The sequence below is a fragment of the Lissotriton helveticus genome, chromosome 1_1 (genome assembly GCF_964261635.1).
Source record: "Lissotriton helveticus chromosome 1_1, aLisHel1.1, whole genome shotgun sequence".
NCBI classification, from domain to species: domain Eukaryota; kingdom Metazoa; phylum Chordata; class Amphibia; order Caudata; family Salamandridae; genus Lissotriton; species Lissotriton helveticus.
The window spans coordinates 1,853,463,682-1,853,482,456 of record NC_136057.1 but is presented as its reverse complement, the minus strand read 5'-3'; the positions used below and the strand labels follow the sequence as shown (position 1 = coordinate 1,853,482,456).

At 48.5% G+C, this 18,775-nt stretch overlaps 1 protein-coding gene across 1 annotated transcript in view; it reads left to right on the top strand.

The window, feature by feature from the left end:
- RNF2 (ring finger protein 2) overlaps nucleotides 1-18,775 on the top strand; it is a 147,123-nt gene that overhangs the window by 88,528 nt on the left and 39,820 nt on the right. The window contains exons 5-6 of the mRNA XM_078641427.1: nucleotides 10,525-10,740; nucleotides 11,754-12,026. Of these exons, the coding sequence (XP_078497553.1) occupies nucleotides 10,525-10,740; nucleotides 11,754-12,026 (489 nt within the window). The remainder of the gene's footprint in view (nucleotides 1-10,524; nucleotides 10,741-11,753; nucleotides 12,027-18,775) is intronic.

Below are 18,775 nucleotides of genomic sequence, written 5' to 3'. Positions count from 1 at the left end.
AGGAAGTTACGTCCCTCTTGGCCAAGGGGGCCTTCGAGCGCGTTCCCGGGCCAGAAGTAGGATGTGGTTGCTACTCCCACTACTTTTTGGTTCCCAAGAAGAGCAAAGGGGGCCTGCGCCCTATCTTGGACCTCCGGAGCGACAATGGCTTCCTCCTGACTTTAGCTCCGGTCCTGGCTACCCTGGAGACTGGATGGTTGCGTTGAACTTGCAGGACGCATATTTCCTCATCCCTGACCTGCCGGCACACCGGTGCTATCTGGCCACGAGCACTTTCTGTTTACCGTGCTCCCCTTCGGCCTCACCAGCGCCCCTCTGGTGTTCACGAAAGTGATGGCGGTGGTCCCAGCTCATCTGCGCAGATTAGGGGTTCCAGTCTTCCCCTATCTCAACGACTGGTTGTTGAAGGTGAGCTCGTCCCAGACAGTCGTCTCCCACCTCCAGACTACGGCCGATCTCCTGCACTCGCTGGGGGTTCTCCATCAACGTGCCAAAGTCATACTTGAGTCCCTCTCAGAAGCTCCTCTTCATCGGAGCGATTCGGGACTTGGCGCAGTTTCGCATTTATCCTCCCAAGCAGGGGGTTCGGGATATTCAGGCTCTGATTCTAATCTTTCGGCCTTTATCCCGAGTTTCAGTCGGGCTGATGCTGCAGCTCCTGGGGCTGATGGCCTCCTGCTGGTACATCACGCCAGGTGGCGGATGCGGGCTCTGCAGTGGGACCTGAAGTTCCAGTGGGCACAGCATCCGGACAACCTGTCCGACCACGTCCTGATCTCAGAGGGCACTGCGAATCAGCTGCAGTGGTGGCTCACGGATCGCGATTGGGTCAGTGGCAGATTCCTCTCCCTTCCCTAACCGAAGCACACAGTGGTGACGGATCCGTCCCTCCTGGGATGGGGGGCCACATGGGAGAGGCGGAGATCAGAGGCCTCAGGTCTCCGGCAGAGTCCCGGCTCCATGTCAACCTTCTGGAGCTGCGGGCGATCTGGCTTGCACTGAAGGCATTCCTTCCCTCTGTCCGGGGAAGTGTAGTGCAGGTGTTAACGGACAACACCACCGCCATGTGGTACTGCAACAAACGGGGCGGGGTGGGGTCGTGGACCCTTTGTCAGGAGGCTCTGCGCCTCTGGACATGGCTGGAACACCAGGGTGTCACCCTGGTGGTTCAACAGCTGGCAGGTTCCCGGACAAATTCAGCCGCCGGGGCACGATGGATAACGAGTGGCGTCTGAACTCGGATGTGGAGCAAGGTCTCTTTCAGCAGTGGGAGAGCCTTGGTTAGATCTATTCGCCACCGAAGAGAACGCTCAATGTCAACAGTTCTGCGCTTTGGAATTTCCAAGGCGGCACTCACACTGCTACGCTTTTCATCGCGAGTGGAGTTGCTGACTGTTGTATGCCTTTCCGCCTATACCGCTTCTGCCCAGGGTGCAGAAGAAGATCAGGCGCGACCGGGCCCAAGTCATCCTTGTGGCTCCGGACTGGGCACGAAGATACTGGTATCCCGAGCTACTCAGTATGTCAGTCGATCCCCTGATTAGTCTGCCTCTTCAGGAGGACCTTCTGTCGCAGCAACAGGTCCTCGACCCGAACCTGTCCAGTCTCTATCTACATGCGTGGAGATTGAGCGGCGACAGTTGAGGCCATTTGACTTGCCTCCTGAAGTCTGTGATATCATTCTGGCAGCCAGGCGTCCCTCCACAAAAATGGTATACGCCTGCAGGTGGAGCAAATTTGTGGCATGGTGCACAGCAAAGGCTGTGGATCCACTTTCTGCCCCTATTTCAGAGGTTCTCCTCTTTCTTCTCTCTCTTGTCCAGCAGGGCTCTGCTCTGGGCACTATCAAGCGCTATCTCTCAGCCATTTCAGCCTTCTTGAGGCTTCCTGATCCGCCTTCTCCTTTTAAGTCCCCTGTTGTAAATAGATTCTTGAAAGGCATCACACACATGTTCCCTCCTGTTCCTTTCGTGATGCCTCAATGGGACTTGAACCTGGTTCTTATCTGATGTGCGCTCCCTTTGAGCCATTGCATAATTGCCCTCTTTGTCTTCTGACTCTCAAAACTGCCTTCCTGGTTGCAATCACCTCTGCCAGAACAGTGAGTGAGCTCCAGGCTCTTTCATCTAAGCCTCCTTTCCTCTCTGTCCATCTGGACAAGGTTGTTCTGAGGGCTAGTCCTTCTTTTCTGCCCAAGGTTGTTACTGCCTTTCACATCGGCCAGTCCATTACCTTGCCCACCTTCTTTCCGCCTCCCTCGTAAGAGGAAGAGAGGCTCCACCGTCTGGACCCAAAACGTGCGCTCTCCTTTTCACACAACCGTTCCGGATAAACGACCAACTCTTTGTTGGCTAGGTGGGCGCTAAGAAGGGACGAGCGGTGCACAAACGGACCATCTCTCGGTGGGTCGTTTTATGCATCAAGGTCTGTTATTTCTTGGCTAAAAAGGAGCCTCCTGTGGGGCTGCGCGCCCATTCCACTCTGGCATGGCGGCTTCTACTGCCCTTGGTCGGGGAGTCCTTTTGCAGGACAATTGTCAGGCAGCTACATAGGCCTCGCTACACACATTTGCCAAGCACTACTGCCTGGACAGTAAAGTCCGAAGAGATGGCTTTTTTGGCTGTTCCGTTCTCCAGAACTTCCTGGTGTGATCTTGGTTCGCAGGCCCACCACCGGGGTTGGTATTGCTGGGGTATCTATTCTAAGGTAAGGAATCTAACTAACGTGTTTCTTTCAGATGAGCAAGTTACTTACCTTCGGTAACGATATATCTGTAAGAAACATTAGTTAGTTAGATTCCTTACCGCCCCATCCATCCTCCCCGTTTTGCGAACCAATAGCTATCTCCCTTTGAGGGCCCTAGTTTCATGGCACCAGCGTCTGTTTCTTACATGGCTCTGCGTTCCTGGCGTGGAAAGCTATGTACAGAACTGACGTCAGCGTGCGTGGTCGGTGTCTAAGTACTCCGATGTCATCCAGGCGATCACGATGCCGACGACGGACGCGGAGCCGCAGACGACGCCTACCGGCGTGCAGGGGTACTGCTGACAAAAACTTTCCAGATCCAGTCTGACGCCTGGGGATATTCTAAGGTAAGGAATCTAACTAACTAATGTTTCTTACAGATATATCGTTACCGAAGGTAAGTAACTTTAGTTCGTAGGATCTGCCCTATTCCCAGCATGTTCCTGCCTACCCTTATGACATGTGTCAAAACCACTATAACAAAATGCATCGTTTCAAAAGAGGGAACTGGTAAGTGGGTGCCCCAGAGCATTGCTGCTACTGATCGAAGAGCCAGGTCTTGAGGAGTCTTCTGAAGGCCAGTAGGTCTTGGGTCTGCCGTAGGTTGGTGGGAAGGGTGTTCCAGGTCTTGGCGGCGAGGTGGAAGAAGGATCTGCCGCCGGCGGTCATTCTTCGGATGCGAGGGACTGTGGCGAGGGCGAGGCCAGCGGAGCGGAGTTGGCGGCTGAGGGTGTAGAAGCTGAGTCATCTGTTGAGGTATGCTGGGCCCGTGTTGTGGAGAACTTTGTGCGCGTGGAGGAAGAGCATGAAGGTTACCCTCTTGTTGACGGGGAGCCAGTGCGGGTCTCTCAGGTGGGGTGTGATGTGTTTGCGGCGGGGGATGTCGAGAATCGGGTGTGCCGAGGCGTTCTGGATGTGTTGCAGCCGTCTCAGGAGCTTGGCCGACGTTCCTGCGTAGAGCGCGTTTCCGTAGTCCAGCCTGCTGGTAACGAGGGCCTGGTTTTCTTTGGGAAACATCCTTTACAACACAGTCATTACAACAACCTACCTTTACAACGCAACTGCCTTTACATCGTATGCCATTACAACACGTGTCACTAAACCGCATGCCATTACAACGAATACCATTACAACACATGCCATTACAACACATTATAAGGTAAGTAATGGAGATTTTTTTAGTATTAGGGTGGGTATGGGTTTTGGAGTACATAAGAATAGTACATTTTACCCCTACACTATCCAACACTTTCCCTACTGTTGCACTCACTGGAGTAGGGATAGTACTTTTTACCCCTACACTATCCAACACTTAGTAGTTTTTACCCCTACACTATCCAACACTGTTGCCCTAAAAGTATTATGCGTTGTATTGGTAAGTGTTGTAATGGAATGCGTTGCAATGGTAGTTTTAAAATATGCGTTGTAATGTCATGCATTGTAAATTCATGCAATGTAATGGTAGTTGCGATGTAAAGACTGCATTGTAAAAGCATGTGTTGTAATGGCATATATTCTTTTCTTTCCCCCTTGTTTAAGTTTCGCTATTGTGAGGAAATGGGATGCATTGCCTGCTGTGGTTGTGCAACCTCACTGTGTAATACTCTTACCAACCGCTTTAGGACCTTTGGGTTTCCTCTGTTAAACACTCAGCCCAATACTGGGTAGCTGTGGCACTGACCAACAAGGCTTACACAGAGGATTGAGTTTGCAGCATTTAAACCATGCCAAAATAACTGAAAAAATTGACACAACACTCAAGAAATCTGACACCAGATTTTATAGAAATAGACTGTATTTTTATAAGAGTTTAGTGCACTAGAACACTGCTCAACTTTACACTCTAAACAAAAACGCAGACAAACATTAACAGAGAAATGGTACGGACCGGAACTAAAATTATTGAAAAGAAAGTGCACAGCTTGTGAACATAAATGGAGACTCAATAAAACTCAAGGAACGAGAGCCACATATAAAAGAGAACTTACACTCTATAACAAAGCTGTTAGGAAAGCGAAGAAAGAATATTTCTCACGTAGAATAACTGAAAATAAAAATTCATCGAAAGAGCTATTTCAAATAGTTAAAGAACTATGTAGCCATGTGAGCCTTGCTTTAGATTCTACTCCCTCACAAGAGGGTTGCAATAAAATAAATGATTTTTTTGTGAGAAAATAGATTCAATTTATGCCTCCTTTTCCAACACCGAACTAGAACACTCCGAACGCTATGTTTTGCCTATAACTCAGGCCAGCTGCCTCAGATTTGGCCCATTTTCAGAAGAGGAGGTAGGCAAGGTTATGCTAGAAGTAAAATCAGGTTCGTTACTAGACCCATGCCCATATCATATTTTCTCTCAACTAACTCCAATAATTTGCCCGGCTGTAACAAAAGCATTACATTTCTCTCTAACCTCTGCAGAATTTCCAAAAATTTGGAAAACTGCCACAGTCACTCCATTATTAAAAAAAGCAGGCTCCGATATCAATAATCCGGCAAATTACAGGCCTATTTCACAGTTACCCTACCTGTCAAAATTACTTGAAAAATTAGTCAATAGGCAACTATCCAATTTCCTGGAAACCAACTAATTACTAGATATTTCTCAAACAGGGTTCCGGACCAATAATTGCACAGAGACAACACTCCTGGCAATGACAGATAACATCAGAACCCAGGTAGATCAGGGAAAGACAGTCGCCCTGATATTATTGGACCTCTTGGCGGCATTTGATACCGTACCACACAATCGGTTACTGGAAATTCTGGCTGCGAAAGGTATCCGGGAAAATGCATTAGGGTGGCTGCGATCCTTTATGCAAGAGAGAACACAATTAGTACGGATGGGTTATTTCTCATCCCCTCCCCGGAACATCAAATATGGAGTCCCGCAAGGGGCTTCTTTGAGTCCTGCATTATTCAATGTGTTTGTCTCCTCGTTGGCTGAAATAGGAAGAAAATGGGGTGTCGTTATCTGCTCATATGCAGACGACACCCAGCTTAGATGAGGAAAATGATCCAAAGGAGAGGCTATTAAACTGCCTCACTGAATTAGCCAATTGGATGCATAGCCATTGCCTTAAGTTAAATACAGACAAGTCAGAAATACTATTGTTCGGCAGACACATACAGCTATGGGATAGCAGTTGGTGGCCTATAACTCTAGGCTCTCCTCCCAGCCCGACAATAACGGCAAAAAATCTAGGTGTGACATTAGATAACACTCTGAAAAATCATGTGGTGTCAATCTGTGGTAAAGGCTTTGCAGTCTTGAAAATGCTCAGACGAGTCTTTCCATGGATTCCTACTGAGTGTAAAAAGATCCTAGTCCAGTCCCTACTGATGATCAGGCTGGACTATGGAAACTCTCTGTTTGCGGGAATGGCTGATTATCATTTCTATAAACTACAGATTGTACAGAATGCTGCGGCAAAAGCAATCTGCAACAAAAGAAAATTCGACTCAGCCAAGAGTTGCCTAAGAGAGCTCTACTGGTTGCCAATGAGGCAAAGAGCTACTTTTAAACTATTGTGCATAACATACAGAGCATTGCACAATACAGGTCCATGCATCTTAAAAAACAAAGTCAAATTCTATGCACCATCCAGGAATCTGCGTTCCCAAACAACAGCACGAGCTAGAACTACCCGTGTGAAAACAGTAAGGATGGGTGGAAGGGCCTTTTCTCACCTGGCAGCGACCAGTTGGAATGAGCTGCCCGTAAATCTTAGACTAACAGACTGCTACCTGTCCTTCAGGAAGCAACTAAAACATTTCTCTTCCCTAAGCCTGATTAAAACATGGATTCTATTATCTGCCTATCACTGACATTCACTACTGCCATTACAGCGCCGTGATATCCTAACTCAGGATGATTGTTAGCGCTTTACAAGCACCATTAACATTAACATTAGAATGAAAAAGTTCCAATGGAGGGTTCTGTAGATATAGATTTTAACAAGCCATAAAAGCAATTTTACTCAACCACGAACAAGCCTTGCCAAAGTCACGAATTCCAGGATACTTAATGTAAAGGAAAAAAAAGAAAACTCAGGTAAGTGTCACTGAGGTCAGTTAGGAGTACTTGGGGCGACCAACTAGGATGGGGACCTAGTCAGAGGGACCAGCAAGGTCTTCAAACAGTTACCTTAACAGGAGAAGCAGTCCTTCAGCCGTTTCAGACACTTTATCCATGTTGCAATGGATTCCAATGGGGTTGTCCTGATGCAACAGATGAAGGATGCTGAAGATCCTCTAAGGACGCTGGATCGAAAGGGATCTTCCTGCATGGGTTCCTCAATCCATGAAGATGGTGAGGGGGACCTGGTTGCAGGGTCGCCGTTCCACAAGGTCATCCCCGATTTGGCGGAAGTCCAGTAGACACTGGACTACCAATTGCCCGTTGTTGCTGTTACAGGCCAATCCTTCCTGGATCAATAACTTGCCGTCTGAGGTTCCCAGCAACTTTCCAACAGCACTCCCGGGCTCTTCGAACTCTGGTAGAACTCTGTGTGGGGGTCTCGGTCTTTGATGCTGCACAGCGGCTGTGGTGTCGGTTTGAAGACTTTGGGCTACCATTTGCTCCAGCAGGCTTCTTCAGCTATTTTGTCAGTCAGCTGGCTCTTGGAGTTCTCTTGTTTGACTGGAGACCGCAGTACACGGAAGGCACCTCTCCGGTCTTCCCTAGCTACCCCATGCAGCAAGTGCAGTCCCTTTTTGCTTGTCCCTCGGTGCAGCAGAGCAGTCCTTCTTTGGTCCTTCTTCCAAGTCAGTCATCATCTGAGGTCTTGGTGCTAGGGCAGGATGTGGTTGGTACCAGGTTCCCTCCCATCTGGTGACCACTTCCTGAGGCGTGTTGCATCTGGCTATCCCAGGATGGCAAGACCGCGCTCTGTGTTCAGACCTCACTAGCACACCCTGGGGTGTGGCTACCTCAGGGCTACACATCCCTGGGGAAGCCAGTTTGGCAACTGGATTCCCCTCTCTGCTCCCCGTGACAGCCTGTCGAACTCAACAATGGGGCAGCCCTTCCTCCTGGTGTTACACATCTGCCCTTCAAAGGCAGCTTCAAATTTGAAGTCTGCCTTTTAGGGCTCGCACCCAAGTGGGTCCTGCAGGAGGCAGGTGACACCTGTGTGCATAAGTACGATATCCGATCGATGTAATCGGGGATACTTCGAGTCTCATTTGAAAACAAACCTCAGTTATTTTGTCGTTCTTTGCTTTTCTGTAACCTTAATATTATCCTCCACTGGTTAGCAATGTCAGTGAGTGATTCTAATAGCTGATTGCTAAATTTGTTGTTTACTTGTTTGAAGATTATGTTCATAGCAGTCTGAAGCGGTGCATGATTTTATTGCCACAAAGAAAAGTCCAGCATTAGTAACCTTTCCTTCATACCTCAATTCTGGTTTGATTTAAGTGTTCATTCTGAGTTTATGTAAACAAGGTGACTCTTTGCAGATGTCGAATAGCTAAGATTGCTCTAACCATAGATGACGTCTTACGGGTCAGTTTAGTTTTTGGGTGATCCCTGTTATAAGATTGAAGGCTGTTTCGTATTATCAACCTATTGGTGTCAGTCTCTGCGCAGAAAAATCACCTGTAGTTGTATGATAGCGGTTTGGGAAACTGGTACCACACACAAGGGTGTATGTCATGCAATGGCACACCCCTGTCACTTGTTCAAATGTGCAAACTTACCAGTTCCTTTCTTAGTCTTCTTTTGTTTCCATCTCTTTCTAAAGGTAACTGTGTCCTATTCTTACATCGTGGCTTTTTCCCATTCTTAGGATGTGTAGATTCCACAACAGTGACTGATGAAAAGGACGCATCGGGCAGCTGATGCATTAGCAAACCGGTTCTGCAGATGCCCCTTCTAAGATGGTACATCACTTTGCAAGGAAAGCTCCAGCATGGTGACTGCCACATATTTCACAGACCTGTCTGGTGAATGCTGCTGACTTAACCTTAGCTCCTGTAGTGTGTGCTTAGCCATCGGATGAATGGTTTGTCCAATGTGGAACAAGAAGGATTTGATAAAACCGTTATTTGCTACCTTAGTCGTAGTTTGGGTGGCATTCAGTGTATCTGTAAGAGTCGCCTTGAGTTAGTCCCTAGAGCGCAGATCACTGGATCTGTTGAGGTAAAAATGCAAGGTGCATGCTGTGATTGACAAAATGAGAGAAACACTTCCTGGTTGAAGTAATAGCCTAGGCAGCACAAAAAGATGATGGATGAAATGTTGAACATTGTTAAACATTCAACCCCAGTCACAGATCTGGGTTTAATCTATTGTACTTTTGCTCGCCACACCGTTCCAGTCTGTACCCAGACATATGCAAATCAGCCTTGACCCTGTTCTCCATGGGAACAGTCCAGCGTCCTCCCTGGACCGGATTTAACCCAGATCTGTGACTAAGGGTCAGTGTCTGAAAAGTTTCAGAGCTCCGTAATCCTCTCCTTGTGTTTGCTTTGTTGGCTGGGTATGCCCAAACGTTGGTCCATTGCTCAATTTGCCACTGGAATCCAGGGACCCTGGCTGATGAGGGGTGAAACCCCAAAAACGGTCCCAGGATGCTTGTTTCCGGTCCAGGGAAGACCTGGCTTTGTAGTTCGGCTGGACTGTTCCCATGAGGAACAGGGTCAAGACTAATTTACACATGGCTGGGTCTGAACTGAGGTGGCGAAGGGAGCTAAAGAATGATGATGGATTCAACCCAGATCTGTGACTGGGGGGGGAGTGTCTGAAAGGTTTCAGTGCTCCATATCTCATCTCCTTCTGTTTACTGAAGTTATAGCCTTTACCATGAGCCTTCAGTGTCACTTTTTCTCATAGGAACATGTTTGGTTGAGAGGCTTATATGCCTTGCCAACAAATGATACCCCTGGCACAACATATTGCCCCTAATAAGGATTGGGAGGTTACAGAAATAGACGGTTGAAGTTACAGGAGACAAAGCTCATGGATGTTGTGTGGATTAATCTTCTCAAAAGCATGTTCAGATCCCAAGAGAATGTCTGGTACCCGCTATGAATAAATAGGTGCATTAGGCTTGTCAATTATTTGTTGTCTTTATTGTCGGTTTAAATGTCATTTGCATATTACTTCCTCCCTGTACAGCATACAACATGGGGCAGTGAGTTAGCCATTGCCGAACTTCACTGTTAGTGGTGGTATTCTGCTCATTCACAAGGAGCATACCCACAAGCAACGTAGATGCCTTTAGTACCCAGAACTACTATGACATTGCGGGTCTTTTGAAACCCAAAAATGTTTGGTTAATGACATTTTAATATTAGCAGAATCTTGCTGATCCACCAAAACGTTTTACAAAAAACATGACGCAACAAGTATTGGCAGAAGATACCACATGTGGTTCTGTCTGTCTCGTGTTCACTACTGTACCTACTTGGGTCAAGATCTGTTCAAGGTGGTTACTCACTCCTGAGGTAAGTCACATTATACTGTCCCAGAGATATCATAATCTATCAAGTTTAATCGTAGTAAACCCTGTGGATAAGAACCAAGTAAAAATAAAGCATGACGAGCAGTCAGTGAATCATTGTTTTATTTGCAGTATATTTGAGTCTTATTCTCTAAAACGTATTGTGAAACTTTGAGCACTTGAATCTAGCAAATCTTTCCAAGTAGCATTTTTGGGAAGCTGTCCCACAGTTAGTTCATGAATTAATTGCTGCTTCCATAAAGCTAACAATTCTGTGAATCTTTTCCATCATTTATAGTGTTGCTTTAATATTCTTTTTTCCATCTTCTAGGAACAAGGAGTGCCCCACGTGTCGAAAGAAGCTAGTTTCCAAAAGATCCCTTCGCCCAGATCCAAATTTTGATGCACTCATCAGCAAAATCTATCCGAGCCGCGACGAGTATGAAGCCCACCAGGAACGAGTCCTCCAGAGGATCAACAAGCACAACAACCAGCAAGCTCTGAGCCACAGTATTGAAGAGGGGCTTAAGATCCAGGCGATGAACAGGTGAGAGAGGCCTTAGGACAGGTGAGGTTAGAATTTGAGTGGTTCTTAATGAAGTAGACCAGGCCAGTAAATTTCCTGTTTTATATTACCATTTTTTTAATGAAAATATGGCAGAAATGATGTTGGAATTATAACTGTTCAAAGATCAGGAAATTAACATGCACTTGTGTAAATAAACATAAAATTATTATAAACATATTGAAGTTTGTAACAAGTAATTTAAGGCAATCAGTCGATAAAATTGGGGATTTAAACGTATTCCTGTCCCCCAAGCCCCCAATTTATCTGTGAGAGTGAAAGAATAACAACGAATTCACCTCATACTATCTTATTTTTTGATATCATAGTAATCTTTATTATTTCTAAAGAAATAAAATACCAATGTAACTACCATCGATAGTTGTAGAATGCGGCCATTCTTTCACCTCCTAATGGACAAGAGCTCTGAAATCCTATATCAAGCACATGCTGGACATTTCCTGAAAGACTAATCCAATTTATCGCTTTAATTTTGTTGTTCAATCTCCAAAAGCATATATTGGTTTTAAAAAATAGCATGCCTATGCTTGGACCATTATAGGAGCATATTTTCTTAGCATCCAAAAACGCAGAGCTGATCTACTTAAATTCTCTTGCCAAAGTTTTGAAGACCAACATTTTCCTATCACGGAGTTGAAAGCACCCGTTCAAGACCTGACCCTTCATAGCTGATACAAGTTAGCATTGCAATTACACATGTATTGAAGTGATGCACTAAATAAACTGCGCTGCTCTTGTAGACTCTGGTCCGCAAGAAGATCCAGAACTGTTTGGAAAAGCATATTCCGGACAGTCAACTACCATATCTGACCATAGTAGTGGTATAATGTGGGCTGTACAATTACTGGAGGCCTGCCTTTATCTCACCATTATTCACCTAATGTTGCCTCAAGACTAACCCAAAGAAATATATGAACATTAATCAAAAATCTGAGTATTCACATGTTTAACTTTTCTGTTTAAAACATAACCAGGTTACAAAGAGGTAAAAAGCAGCTGATCGAGAATGGGAGTGGCGCTGAAGACAACGGGGACAGTTCGCACTGCAGCAATGCATCAGTGCACAGCAATCAAGAGGCGGGACCCAGCAACAAGAAGACCAAGACCTCGGATGATTCAGGTCTTGAACTGGACAATAACAATGAGACTGTGGCCATGGATCCCAGCCTGGATGGATCCTGTGAAATAGAGCTGGTTTTCCGGCCCCATCCAACGCTCATGGAGAAGGATGATAGTGCGCAGACGAGGTATGTGCTCACCAAAAAGTTGGGTACAAGTGTTATCTGTGCAACACAGCAAGCTTTTCAGGTCGAGCCTGGGCAGCGCATGCACTGCTTTTCGAGGCATGCTATAATGTACACTGAGCTTGAAGACCCTCCTCTTATTTCATTCTTTCCCATCCTTGCCTTTTAGAAAGGCATGCTTCTGTTTGTTCAGCATGTCTAGTTTCTCCCGCCTTTTGTTTTTTTAGATCTTCCCTGCTGACTGCCCCTGCTACATGTGATCTTACATTTTTTTAAATTTACGTTCCTTCCTGGCACAGTTTTTTTGTTAGGTTCTGCCTCAGGCTTGTGTTCACGCGTGTTTGTGTATTTCCCATCCTAATACATTTTTACTGCTTCCTGAGTTTCCGCTCATGTTGCTGTTTAAATTGTTCAAAATGTGTTCATATACTTTTGGACACTGCTGGGCTTTTATTTTAACAACACTGTGCCCGCTTCACAAAAACGGTGCCTGCTTCATGGATGTAGCATTTAAGATCAGTGTCTTCCTTCCTCACTGGCGCTGCAGGGGAGGGAAATGGCTGCTTCGTGCAATAAGCTTCACTTCCTCATATTTCACAATGTTGGCATGTCAAGGGTCCGTGAGTAGAGCAGGAAACCGAGGTAAGGGCGCCTGGTAAGAGCGCAGCCCTGCCAAGGGTCACTCTGCAGGGGTTGAACTCATGCATGTTTGGTATTATCTCATTCCCTCAAATTATTTTGTCACGTAATTCACAGTGCCAGTACTTGCTTGAATTACTGTGCCGGTAATGCGCTTTGCACGGAGACTTACGGTGTCTGTTCTTTTGCGGCTCTGTGAACATACCTAGGGCAGAAGAGAGGGCATTGGTTATGATCAGCTGTTAAGAAGTCACAGACTCCCGTGGCTGGCAGCATTGGACCCAGTTTTACTTTAATACTCATGGCAGTTCTGGCAGCTTCTTTTCCCCTCCCCTCCTCCTTTCTCTTTTCCTGTTGGTCCTTGCAACTTCTGTTTTTTTTTGGGGGGGGGGCAGGGGGGGGGGGGGTTTGGGGGTGGTGGGCTTGGTGGAGGGTAGAGTGTCTCCTATGGGGCACTTGCCCTCCCCCCTCCTCACACGGTGACATTTATTTGCAGGTCCAAGATCTGTATGAAAGCAGTGCCATTAGTAGGATAAGAGGCAAACCGTTGTGCCCGTGCTTTCCTAGAACTCGCTGGTATTCAGAGGGTAGTTGACTTCCAAGTTTCTAAAAGCACTTCGCGTTCAGGAGGTCTAGCCGACACAAGAACAGTCCGCCCCCTCCTGAGCAGAGTGACCCAGACTCAGCCCAGACCATTGCCCTTTCCAGACACACTGACCTCACTTAAGCTCAGACGAGTGTCCTCCCTGGAGTTCAAACATCATCCTTCATGTGCAGACTTGCCTCTCCCCAGTTCAGGCGAGTGTGCTCTCTAGGGCCCAAGCACGATTCATTGTTGGCAAACTGGCCTAGCCCCTACCTGGGCTAGTGACGCCTCTGACACAAGAACCATGCCTTGTGGACTACCAGATCCTTCACCCCCCGTGCTTGAATATATTCAGTTCATAGTGGGCCCGTCACATGCGTAGCAGACGCTCAAAATATAATCTCATATCTAGGCTAAAAAATTATAAGCGGGACCTAGAAATGAAAAACAGTACGTTCGAGGCATGTGGGCTGCTAAATTCATATCTATTGCATAGATCGCCGCCTAGTGTTGGGTCCGGATGATTGCACATTGTTGTCCTGGAAGAGTCTTCGAAGTATCACGAGATAGGTGGCTCCTCCCCTGGACTACAGTGCGCATGGGCATCGACTCCATCCCCAGATTGTTTTTTTCCGCCATTGGGTTCGGATGTGATTTCGACGTCTCCTGTCGGAATCGGTAAAATACTGTTTTCTAAAGGCCAAAAGGCTTTCTGACCTCGTCGGTATTGTTGGCGTTCGGTTCTCGTGTATTCTCCAACTCTTCGAGTCGGTTTTCTGGGGAGTCGCGTGACTCTTCGGTCATCGAGGCCCTTCGGCACAGCAAGACCCCGACGAAACTACAATGGAACGAAGTCCGTTCAAAAAGTGTCCCGTGTGCGGTTCGAAGTACCCACACATCGACGTGCATCCTGTATGCAACAAGTGCCTGTCACCGGACCACAACGAGGCCAACTGTATGGCCTGTTCGAAATTCAGGTCGAAAAAGACGCTCAAGACTCGGCGCGTGGCGCGCCTCGAGGCCCAGCGATCGGCACCGGCACCTGTGGACATCTTCAACGATCCCGAAGCAGACGAGCAAGAGCTTCAGCTTCAGATCTCCCCTCCATCGGCGGAGGTCGAGGCCGACTACGGAGAAGCTGTTGAGGGCCTGGACCTAGACGAATACGTCGAGGAGGTAGGGGACGACGAGGAAGTTTATGGGGCCGCGGAAGGTAGCTCGGAGGAAGAGCTATGCCCCGTCCGTACAATAACTAAGGCTCAGGTCACGGGATCGCCACTCGGCCTTACCCACGACCCTCAACCTAAGTCCTCGGCCCCGCCTTCTGGCCGGGCTACAGCCATTTCGGCGGAGCCTCCGTTACAGAAACCGAAACCATCGGCTTCGACTTCTTCTAAGATGGCTGACGCGCCATCGAAACCGAAGACGGCAGAGACAACTTCGACACCGTCGTCTTCGGAGGCTTCGAGGCCAAAAAAGGCGGTCGAACGCGAAAAGGCACCCAAAGGGGCCAAGGAGGCCGGCTCGAAGAAGGTTATCGAGCATGTGTCGAGTAAGGCGGTGGAGTCGACGTTAAAGAAGACTGTCGAGAAACCTTCACCCAAGACTACCGCGCCTACAGGCAAACGGCCAGTCGAAGTGGCGTCGGCGAAGGCCGCCATGCCGAAGTCTGGCACCACGTGCAAAGGGAAAAATCTGCCGATCCGAAGCCGGCGGCGTCGACGCCTAAGGCCAAGACAGGGGACCAACCCCTTGATGTCGAGGGTGCGTCCGCGCCCAAACAGTAGTCGTTGACGCTCGGATCATCACCTGGTGGTGGATCAAGGCCCTCGGTCGGATCGACGAAGCCGTCCGCTTCTTTTACTAAGCAGGTCGCGGACTCCCTGAAAAGGATACGGGACAAGACGTCGGAGCCGAAGACGCCCTCGGTACCGACGATTACAGTTCCGCCGAAGAAGACTTCTACGCCGATCCTCTATACTCTGCCGCCGAAGGTGGCGCCGAAGGCTTTCGCACCTTGTGCAGTGCCCGATGACTCGGAGGGGCTGCGGCAGACTCAGCGTACTGGAGGCTCTGCTCGACCACTTTCGCAGGACGACGAATCGGAGCATTTTATCGACGCCGACACGGGCAAATTAATGCTCTACAAGAGGAAAATTACATCCCAGCCGGTGGACTCCTATGTAATCCCTCTAAAAAAGAAAAGGCCTGCACCAGATACACCAGAGCTTGTGGAACCCATTCCTCAACAGCCTAGGAGAAGTCCAACACCTTCACCCACTTACTCAGATGGGGATGGCGTTGAACAGAATGAGGACTATAACTTCCCTGCCAATAATGACCCTGATGAGCAGCAGGACTCATGGATAGACACTGGTGACCAGGGTGACCAACAGGTGGTTAGTGACCCACAGCTTTATGGAATAAAGGCTTCTCCTACTGAAGACTCAGCGGCATGTAATGCCTTAATTGAACGGGCGGCTGCAAATCACAAGGTGGAGATGCATGCCGACCCTGTGGAAGTTGACTTTTTGTTCGATACATTCTCTGCATCGGAAAAGACTGTAAAAACACTGCCAATGCTTAAAGGGGTTCTCAAACATGCTACTGACATTTTCAAGGAACCCACCAGGGCACGGGTGGTCAACCCACGGATAGAAAAGAAATACAGACCGGCACCTGGGGACCCTGCTTATATACGAGGCCAGTTGCCTCTAGACTCTTTGGTCGTCTCCAATGCCCGCAAGAGGGCAAATTCACAGACAACGGGTGAAGCTCCTCCCCCGGACAAAGAGTCGAAAGTGCTGGAGGCAGGGGGCAAAAGGGTTGCAGCGCAGGCAGCAAACATATGGCGCATATCCAATACACAAGCCCTATTGGCCAGGTATGATAGGGCGCACTATGACACCTTAGAGCAGCTCTTGCAACACCTTCCAGACCAGTTTAAAGAAGGAGCTGAGTTGCTGATACAAGAGGGCAAGCTCGTTTCTAACGCTGCAATTAAATGTGCGCTAGACGTGGCAGATACAGCAGCAAGAGCAGTCAACACAAGTGTTATGTTAAGGCGTCAAGCATGGCTCCGCATCTCAGGGTTCAAACCAGAAATACAGACAACTATCCTCAACCAACCCGTCAATCCAGACAGACTGTTTGGCCCGGAGGTTGACACCACACTCGAGAAGATCAAAAAAGATACTGAGACGGCTAAGTCCATGGGGGCGCTTCAGTCTCAGCAATTCAGAGGAAACACTTTTCGTCGCTCAAGTGCGCGGGGTGCTACCAGAGGCCACTTGGCACAGCAGTCACATTTCGGAAGAGGAGGCGCCCAAGCCTCGTACCCCAAACAGAATAGAGGTGGTTACAGGGGCAACAGCGCCAAAGGCCGAGGCAGAGGCAACAATAGTTCCCGCTCCTCTGCTGGCAACAAACAGTGACTCTCTGTCCCTACCCCCCGACCATCCAACACCTGTCGGGGGGAGACTCCAGCAGTTCCTGCCAGTCTGGTCGTCCATCACCACAGACAGGTGGGTGAGGAAACTTATCCAGTTCGGTTATTGTTTAGAGTTAACGTCCACTCCACCCAACATACCCCCAAGACAACGACCTATGTCAGCAGAGCACTTGCACTTATTGCAGCAAGAGGTTCTTGTAATGCTGCAAAAAGGCGCAATAGAGCTCGTGCCGGTGGAGGAAGAAGGCACAGGGGTTTATTCCCTGTTCTTCTTAATCCCAAAGAAGGACGGCTCGCTCAGACCCATTCTGGACCTACGCCCCCTCAACCTGTACATCCTCTCAGAACACTTCCACATGTTAACACTGCAGCAGGTTCTTCCACTGTTAAACCAGGGAGACTTCCTCGCAACCTTGGACCTCAAGGATGCTTACTTTCACATACCACTCCACCCATCCCACAGAAAATACCTCAGGTTCACCATACAACACAAGCATTACCAGTTCAAGGTCCTACCCTTCGGAGTGACCACTGCCCCCAGGGTGTTCACAAAGTGTCTGGCGACTGTAGCGGCGCACCTCAGGAGACAGAACATACATGTCTACCCTTACCTAGACGACTGGCTCGTTCAGGCAAAGTCGGAACAGCAGTGCGCCGTGGACATGTCCCACACAATTCACCTCCTTCACAGTCTGGGGTTCTCACTGAACTATCCCAAGTCGCACCTTCAGCCAGCCCGTGTGCGGCAGTATCTGGGCGCGACAATAAATACTTTGACTGCTACAGCTCAGCCGAACCAGGTGAGGATCGACAACATCCAGTCGCTCATCCAAAGGTTCAGACCGCAACAATCACTCCCTGCGAGAGTGTTTATGCAGTTGATAGGCATGATGGCCTCCTGCATCTTCATAGTCACGCACGCGAGGTTGCATATGCGTCCGCTCCAAGAATGCTTGGCGCATCAGTGGACACAGGCTCAAGGACAATTGAAAGACCTAGTGTTGGTAACTGGTCAGGCATACAGCTCTCTGCATTGGTGGAATCCACACAACCTTTGCAAGGGCCGACCGTTCCAGGAGCCTGTGCCACAGATCATCATAACGACGGACGCCTCTCTCCAGGGATGGGGAGCTCATGTGCTCCACTACACGGTGCAGGGACTATGGACAACACAGCAAAAGAAGATGCACATCAACTATCTGGAGTTGATGGCAATCTTCATGGCACTCAAGTCCTTCAAGGTACATCTGTGCAACAAAGTCGTGTTGATCCGGATGAACAACATGACTGCCATGTACTATATCCAGAAGCAGGGGGGTACGCACTCTCCACAGCTGTCTCATCTGGCTCAGAGCATGTGGAAGTGGGCCATTCAGAAGAACATTTTCCTCATGGCGGAACACCTCCCAGGCAAGGACAATCAGATGGCAGATCTGCTCAGCAGGTACAGCCATCAAATGCACGAGTGGGAGATACATCCATCAGTACTCCGCCCGTACTTCCAGCAGTGGGGTCATCCAGAGATAGACCTGTTTGCCACAAGGGAAAACGCAAAATGCCAAAGCTTTGCCGCCAGGTTCCCTCACCCACAATCGCAGGGCAATGCGATATGGATGAACTGGTCAGGCAGATTTGCGTACGCTTTTCCCCCAGCACCTCTAATACCGCTCGTGGTAAGAAAGCTAAAGCAACACTCGATGACACTCATCCTGGTTGCTCCAACGTGGGCACGCCAACCATGGTACACCACGTTTCTTGGTACCGCACCAAAGGCTGCACCTCACACCCAGACTTTTGACGCAGAACCATGGCGACATTCAGCATCCAGATCCGCACCAGCTCGATCTGGCTCCTGAGGTCTTAGAGTTTGGCTACCTTAACCTGCCTCCAGAATGCATGGACATCATCAGGGAGGCACGGAAGCCCACTACAAGAGCTTGCTATGCAGCAAAATGGAAGCGGTTTGTCATTTATTGTACAGCACATAACGTAAACCCGCTAGATGCATCCATTCCCAGCATCATCTGCTATTTGTTGCATCTTTACAAATGCAATCTAGCGTACGCTTCCATTAGG